Source organism: Pezoporus wallicus, unplaced genomic scaffold (assembly GCF_028554395.1).
Source record: "Pezoporus wallicus isolate ANWC-B61680 ecotype Strahan unplaced genomic scaffold, APGP_CSIRO_Pwel_v1 contig_14576, whole genome shotgun sequence".
Taxonomy (NCBI): Eukaryota; Metazoa; Chordata; class Aves; order Psittaciformes; family Psittacidae; genus Pezoporus; species Pezoporus wallicus.
This window is the reverse complement of record NW_026637715.1, coordinates 2,449-10,609: the sequence shown is the minus strand read 5'-3', so window position 1 is coordinate 10,609 and position 8,161 is coordinate 2,449. Positions and strand designations below refer to the sequence as shown.

Here is an 8,161-nt window from a genome sequence, read left to right as displayed (position 1 = left end):
GGGTTTTGGGGTGTTTGAAGAGGGTCTGGGGATGTTTGGGGCCGTTTTGGGGTGTCTGACATTGGGAGGTTTGGGGCTGTTTTGGGGTGTTTAATGAGGGTTTGGGGGGGTGGGGTGTTTGGGGAGGATTTTGGCGTGTTTGAGGTGGGCTTTGGGGTGTTCAGAAAAGATTTTGGGGTGTTTGAGGAGGGTTTTGGGGTGTCTGGGGGGGGCCGTACCTTGAACGATGCCGGTGCTCATGATGGAGCCCATCCTGGAGTGAGTGTGGTTGACGATGCCGGTGTTGGCTGCGGAAGGGGGGGGGGAGAGGAGGATGGATTTAGGTTGCTGGACTTGGAGCCGGTTTGGTCAACCTGGGCCACAATGCTGATGTCGTAGCTCTGTCTGGGGGGGCACAAGGGGTGAGAGCCCCAGGGGTGGGAGGAACCCCCCCAACCCCCCCCCTCCAAAGCACTGGGGGGGGGGGGGGGGGAAATGGCTCTGGCACCGGGGTGCTCATTGCCTGCATCAGGGGCTATAAATACAGCTCCAGAACTGGGCCCCCCCCAGGCCCAAACTGGATCAGCCCCCCCCCAGCCTACCCTGAGCTATTCCTGGTGCCAGCGCCCGGTGCCCAGGGACCGTGGCACAACCAAACGGGGACAGCGGCTGGGGTAAGGATACAGGAGTGGGATGGGGGGGATGGGGATGGAAGGGGGATGGAGATGGGATGGGGATGGGATGCAGTGGGATTGGGTGGGATGGGATGCAGTGGGATGGGGATGGGATGGGGATGGGATGCAGTGGCATGGGGATGGGGATAGGATGCATTGGGATGCGGATGGGATGCAGTGGGATGCGGATGGGATCGGGACAGGACGTGGTGGGATGGGGATGTGACAGGGGTCCCCCCGCGCCCCACCTCTTGTTGGCGATGAGCAGACACGTCCCTGAGAGTGTGTCCCCAGCTTTGGCAAACAGCGGCGACTGGAAGAGGCACCGGACCTGGTACCAATGGGTCAGCGGCTCGGTGGGGGCCGTCGAGAGCCACACGGTCATGCTATGGGGGGGGGGGAAGGGAGGAAGAGGAAGATGAGGAAGATGAGGAGGAAGAAGGACCCCCTGAGCCCCCCCTGCACATACATGGAGCCGATGAAGGCGACGTCGAACCAAAAGGCGAGGCCGTGGACCAGCCCCGAGTGCAGCATGTGGAACTTGAAGGGGATTTCTATCCTGTGAGGCACAAGGGGGAGGGGAGGTCATGGGGGGGGCCCCCAAAAGGCTTTGGGGTGCCCGCCCCCCGTTACCACCAACCTGTGCAAGTCACCCTCCTTCGCCTCCAGGAAGTTCACGGTGTATTTGACCGATTTGGCCATTAAAATGCGGATATCGAAGGTGTCCTGGGGGGGGGAATGGCACAAAGGGGGGAGGGGGATCAATTCCAACCCCCCCCCAGGACCCAATGGGGTTTTGGGGCGCACTCACCACCACGGGCTGCCGGAAATACTCATCCACGGCGGCACCGCGCAGCGCCGAGAGGTCCACGCCGTGGAAGGAGGGTTGGTACCTGCCATGGGGGGTGGGAGACACACAGCAATAGGATCAATGGGGAAGGAAGGGGGGGTCCAAGGAAGGGTTGGGATGGGGCTGGACCCCCCCCCCTCGGCACTCACCAGAAGTTGGCTTTGGTGAACTGCTCCATGTAGAGCTGCTCGTCGGTGAACGGGGCCAAGTGGACGTCGCCGATGGTGGGGAACATGTTCCCTGGGGGGGCAAAGGGGAGGATAGTGGAGGGGGGGGATTCGGCAGAGCCGGTGCCGGCGCCGGTGCCGCGGACTCACCGCTGGGCTTCAGGTACTTCTTGGCGTGGAGGTAGCTCTCGAGCATGCGCTCGTTGAAGAGCATGTAGCCCATGGGCTCCGAGATGATGACGTCCACCTGCTCCGGCAGCGCCACCTCCTCCACCTTGCCGGGGATCACCACGATGCGCTCCGTCAGGTTGTTGCTCTTCACCAGCACCTGCAATGGGGAGCAATGGAAAGGGGGGGGGTAGCACTGAGGACCCCCCGGGGTGGTGCCGGTGGTGCCGGCGGTGCCCACCTCGGCGTGCTGGGCCATGGTGCTGGCTTCCACCGCGTAGATCTTCCTGGCACCAGCTTGCGCCGCGAAGAAGGAGAGGATCCCGGAGCCACAGCCCACGTCCAGCACGATCTGGGGGGAGAGGGGGAAGCGCCGGCTCCCTCATCTGCATCCTGGGGCTCCCATCCCGGTGCAACCACCCGTGTGCCCCCATCCCGGTGCTCCCTTCCCAGTGCAGCTCCGGTCCCAGTGCAATAAAGGTGTCGGTGCCAACCAGGATGTGGTGCTGGACACCCCCACCCCCCCCCCACTGTGTGCCCTTGATCCTAGTTCCTGATCCTGCTTCCCGATCCCAGTGTCATGGTCCCAAGCCTGGTCCCTCCATCCCCAGCCCAGTCCCAGTCTCCCACCCTGCTTTCCACCCCAGTCCCTGATCGGAGTCGTCTTCCCGACCCCATTTCCAGTCCCAGACCTGGTGCCCATTCACGGTCCTGTTCCCAATCCTGGTTCCATTCCCAGTCCCAGTTGTGATCCCATTCCCAACTCCATTCCTGATCATGGTTCCCAGGGCTGGTCCTGCTTCTATTCCCAGCACCGGCTGTGGTCCCATTCCCAGTTCTGCCCATTCATGGTCCTGTTCCCAATCATGGCTCCCAATCCTGATCCCATTCCCGCTTCCCAATCCCATTCCCAAGAGCACTGGGGCACTTGGGGCTATCGGGGGGCTCTCAAAGTCCCAGCAAAGGGCAAGGGAAAGCAGGACCCCGAGGCCGGAAAGCCCAGCGGAGGGGGCCTCATCCTGCCCGGGTCCCGGCCCCCCCGGACCTTGTCCTTGAAGTCGCTGTGGTTCTGCAGGATGGCGCGCTGGTAGGTGCCCGTCCGCACGTAATCCTGCATCATGTTCTGCTGCTGCGACAGGTACCCATAGAACTGCGGGCACGGAGCGGAGCGCAGCTCAGCACCGGGCTCAGCACCGGCACCGCGCTCGGCAACACGCTCAGCACTGTGATCAGCACCGGCACTGCGCTCAGCACCGGCATTGCTCTGAGCACCGGCACTGCGCTCAGCACCGGCATTGCTCTGAGCACCGGCATTGCTCTGAGCACTGGCACTGCGCTCAGCACCGGCACTGCGCTCAGCCCCACACTCAGCACGGGCTCTGTGCTCAGCCCCGCACTCAGCCCCAGCCCCGCCGGGCCCCACCTGGAAGTACTGCACGGCCGAGGACTCCTCGGTGCGCTCGCTGAACACGGAGCGCTCGGTGTTGTGCCCGCGGCAGTTCTTCAGGATGTTGTAGAAGGAGCAGAAATCTGGGAGCAACGGAAGGAGGTGGGAAAGGGGGGGCTCAAACCACATCCTGAACCCCGGTGCTGTGTCCCAGTGCTGCATCCCACATCCCAGTGCCACGTCGCATCCCAGTGCTGCATCCTGCATCCAACATCCTGCATCCCAGTGCCACATCCCGCATCCTAGTACCACATCCCGCATCCCAGTACCACATCCCACATCCCAGTACCATATCCCGCATCCCGGCGCCGCATCCCGCATCCTGCATCCCGGTGCCACATCTGGCATCCTGGTGCTGCATCCCGCATCCCACAGCCGCATCCTGCATCCCAGACCCTGCATCCCAGAGCCCGGCGCTCACCGGCGGGGGTGGCGAACTGGAGCAGGACGCTGTTGCAGCCCAGGGTGACGATGAACGACTGCTTCCCCACGCGGCTGCACTCGGTCTCACGGGACACGGAGCACTTGAACACGCAGACGTCCTCAGCTGGGGTGGGGGGGACACACCAGGGTCAGCCCCCCTCCCCATAGCGCCCCACACATCCACTTGTGGGGCCAGGAGCGGCGGCAAAGTCAAAGCCACGGAGCCGGGAAGGCGAAGCCGGGGCCCCTTTGTGGCAGCGCCGGGCACACAAAGGCAGCGCCGGCACCGGCTCCGGCACAAAGGCACCGGATGCACGGGGGGAGCCGGGATCGGGAAAGGGGCGGCCGGGAAGGAAGCTCCCGCAGGAGCCGGCGGGAAGGGGCAGCCCCAGAGGCCCCATAGGCACACAGGGACCCCCCCATAGGCCCCCCTATAGACACACAGGGATCCCCATAGATCCCCATATGGAATCCCCCATAGATACACACAGACCCCCCCCATAGGCACACACAGACCCCCATCGACCCATATGGATCCACATAGACCCCCCCACAGACCCACACAGACCTTCATCAATCCCCATAGACACATATGGACCCACATAGAACCCCCCCATAGACACACTGAGACCCCCCATTGGCATACATGGACCCACACAAACCCCCATAGACCCCCCCACCATAGACAGACACAGACCCCCATCAACCTCCATAGACACATATGGAGACCCCCATAGATACGCACAGACCCCCCCATAGGCACACATGGACCCCCATAGCCCTCCCCCCATAAACACACACAGATCCCCATGGATCCCCCCACAGACACACACAGACCCCCACAGGCACACATGGACTCACATAGACACAGACGGGCCCCCCCCAGACACACACAGACCCCCATAGACCCCAATGGACACGCACAGAACCCCCCATAGGCACACACGAACCCCCCCCATAGACCCCCATAATCACAGACCCCCCATAGGCATGCATGGATCCCCCAATAGACTCTCCTATAGGCACACATAGACCCCCATAGACACAGACCCCCACAGACGACCCATAGGCACACACAGACCCATAACAGACCCTCTCTGACCCCTCATAGCCACACAGAGCCCCACATAACCCCATAGACCCACACCCCCACCACAGGCCCCACACTGACCCCCTCATAGACCCTCCCATAGACCTGTACCCCCCCATAAGCCTCCCCCAGCCCCCCCCCCCATAGACCCCCACCCCCCCCCACAGGCCTCCCATAGACCCCCAGATGCCTATAGCCCCACACAGCCCCCCACAGCCCCCCCCACAGGCCCCCTCAGAGACCCACACAGCCCCATAGGCCTCCCATAGACCCCCCAAACCCCTACAGCCACACACAGACCTCCATAGGCCCCACAAGACCCCACATAGACCCCCCAGACCCCTATAGCCCCACACAGAGCCCCCATAGACCCCCTCATAGACCCACACCCCCACCATAGGCTTCCCATAGACCCCCTCATAGACCCACACCCCCCCATAGGCTTCCCATAGACCCCCAGACCCCCATGAGTCCCACATAGACCCCACACAGACCTCCCATAGATCCCCAATAGACCCACCCAAGCATAGGCCTCCCATAGACCCCCGTAGACCTCCCCATAGACCCTCAGAACCCTGCCACAGACCCTGCCATGGACCCACACAACCCTGCCACAGACCCACCCCCCCATAGGCCCTGCATATACCCCCAGACCCCCATAGAACCCCATAGACCCCCCCCACAGAACCCACAAAGACCCCCACAGACCCACACCCACCCATAGACCCCCAGACCCCCATAGAACCCCACAAATCCCCCCACAGACCCCACAAAGACCCACACCCGCCCATAGACCCACAGACCCCCACAGACCCCCAGACCCCCTACAGCCCCCCTCACAGACCCACACCCCCCACAGACCCACAGACCCCCACAGCCCCCCTACAGCCCCCCTCACAGACTCACACCCCCCCATACACCCCCACCCCCCCTTACAGGCCACCACACCCCCACAGACCCCCTACAACCCCCCTCACAGACCCACACCCCCCATAGACCCCCAGATACCCATAGACCCCACACACCCCCCATAGACCCCCAGATCCCCGACAGCCCCCCTCACAGACCCACACCCCCCATAGACCCACAGACCCCCACAGACCCCCTACAGCCCCCCTCACAGACCCACACCCCCCCATACACCCCCACCCCCCTCACAGACCCCCACACCCCCATAGACCCCCTACAGCCCCCCTCACAGACCCACACCCCCCATAGACCCACAGACCCCCACAGACCCCCTACAGCCCCCCTCACAGACCCACACCCCCCCATACACCCCCACCCCCCTCACAGACCCCCACACCCCCATAGACACCCTACAGCCCCCCTCACAGACCCACACCCCCCATAGACCCCCAGAACCCCTACAGCCCCCCTCACAGACCCACACCCCCCATAGACCCCCAGACCCCCTGCAGCCCCCCTCACAGACCCACACCCCCCATAGACCCCCAGACCCCCTGCAGCCACCCTCACAGACCCACACCCCCCATAGACCCCCAGACCCCCTACAGCCCCCCTCACAGACCCACACCCCCCATAGACCCCCAGACCCCCTGCAGCCCCCCTCACAGACCCACACCCCCCATAGACCCCCAGACCCCCTGCAGCCCCCCTCACAGACCCACAGACCCCCTGCAGCCCCCCCCCACCCCCCCCATAGACCCCCAGACCCCCTGCAGCCCCCCTCACAGACCCACACCCCCCATAGACCCCCAGACCCCCTGCAGCCCCCCTCACAGACCCACAGACCCCCTGCAGCCCCCCTCACAGACCCACACCCCCCATAGACCCCCAGACCCCCTGCAGCCCCCCTCACAGACCCACACCCCCCATAGACCCACAGACCCCCTGCAGCCCCCCTCACAGACCCACACCCCCCATAGACCCCCAGACCCCCTGCAGCCCCCCTCACAGACCCACAGACCCCCTGCAGCCCCCCTCACAGACCCACACCCCCCCAGACCCCCTGCAGCCCCCCTCACAGACCCACACCCCCCATAGACCCCCAGACCCCCTGCAGCCCCCCTCACAGACCCACACCCCCCATAGACCCCCAGACCCCCTGCAGCCCCCCTCACAGACCCACACCCCCCATAGACCCCCAGACCCCCTGCAGCCCCCCTCACAGACCCACACCCCCCCAGACCCCCTGCAGCCCCCCTCACAGACCCACACATCCCCCCCCCAGCTCCCATTGACCCCCGCAGCCCCCCGCTCCCCCCCCCCCCCCCGCAGGCCCCACGCAGGGGCCCCGGCCCCCCGGCCCCACTCACGGCCGTGGAGCGCGAGGGCGGCGCTGTCGGGCCCGGTGCGGACCTCGAGGCGCAGCGGCTGCTGCTCCTGGTGCCGCTGGAGCTCGCCATTGGCGTCCCCGATCGTGAGCAGCCGCACGCCGGCGAACACCGACACCGCGGCCATCTTGAGCCGCCGCGCGCAGGACACGCCCCCCAGCGCGGGACACGCCCACCGCCGACACCAGCGCCGCCGACACCGCGCACAGCGACCCCTGCCGGCTGGCGGCCGCGGGAGGACTGAGGGAGGCGGAATGGGAGCGGGAGCGGGAATGGGGACTGGGAATGGGAGAGGAAATGGGGTCGGGAATGGGGACTGGGAATGGGGACTGGGAATGGGAAAGGGAATGGGAGAGGGAATGGGGACTGGGAATGGGAGAGGGAATGAGAAAGGGACTGGGGACTGGGAATGGGGTCGGGAATGGGGACTGGGAATGGGGACCGGGAATGGGAGAGGGAATGGGGTCGGGAATGGGGACCGGGAATGGGGACCGGGAATGGGAAAGGGAATGGGGACTGGGAATGGGATCGGGAATGGGAGCAGAGCTGGGAATGGGGTTGGGAATGGGGGCTGGGAATGGGAGTGGGAATGGGATCGGGATCAGGAATGGGGACTGGAAATGGGATCGGGAATGGGATCGGGAATGGGAGTACAGCTGGGAATGGGATGGGGAATGGGGACTGGGAATGGGAGCAGAAATGGGAGCTGGAATGGGAGTGGGAATGGGACTGGGAATGGGAGCAGGAATGGGAACACAGCTGGGAATGGGATAGGGAATGGGAGTGGGAATGGAAGCGGGAATGGAAGCAGGAATGGGATCGGGTTCAGGAATGGGGACTGGGAATGGGAGCAGGAATGGGAGCGGGAATTGGAGCAGGAGCAGGAATGGGGACTGGGAATGGGATCGTGAATGGGATCACAACTGGGACCGGGAATGGGATCACAACTGGGATGGGGATCGGGAATGGGATGGGGAATGGGAGCAGGAATGGGATCAAAACTGGGAATAGGAATGGGATTGAAAGTGGGATTGGGATCACAACTAGGACTGGGGACGGGACCAGC

At 64.4% G+C, this 8,161-nt stretch overlaps 1 protein-coding gene across 1 annotated transcript; it reads right to left on the bottom strand.

Moving 5' to 3' along the window:
* Positions 1–236: 236 nt before the first annotated feature.
* Positions 237–7,247, bottom strand: CARM1 (coactivator associated arginine methyltransferase 1). The gene is made up of 12 exons (XM_057407389.1): positions 7,078–7,247; positions 3,707–3,832; positions 3,262–3,368; positions 2,884–2,988; positions 2,080–2,190; positions 1,821–1,998; positions 1,653–1,743; positions 1,465–1,546; positions 1,294–1,379; positions 1,123–1,212; positions 902–1,039; positions 237–384 (listed from the first exon to the last, which is right to left on the bottom strand). Exons 1-12 carry the CDS (start codon positions 7,220–7,222, stop codon positions 237–239), a joined length of 1,407 nt encoding a protein of 468 aa, XP_057263372.1. The 5' UTR covers positions 7,223–7,247.
* Positions 7,248–8,161: the final 914 nt, after the last annotated feature.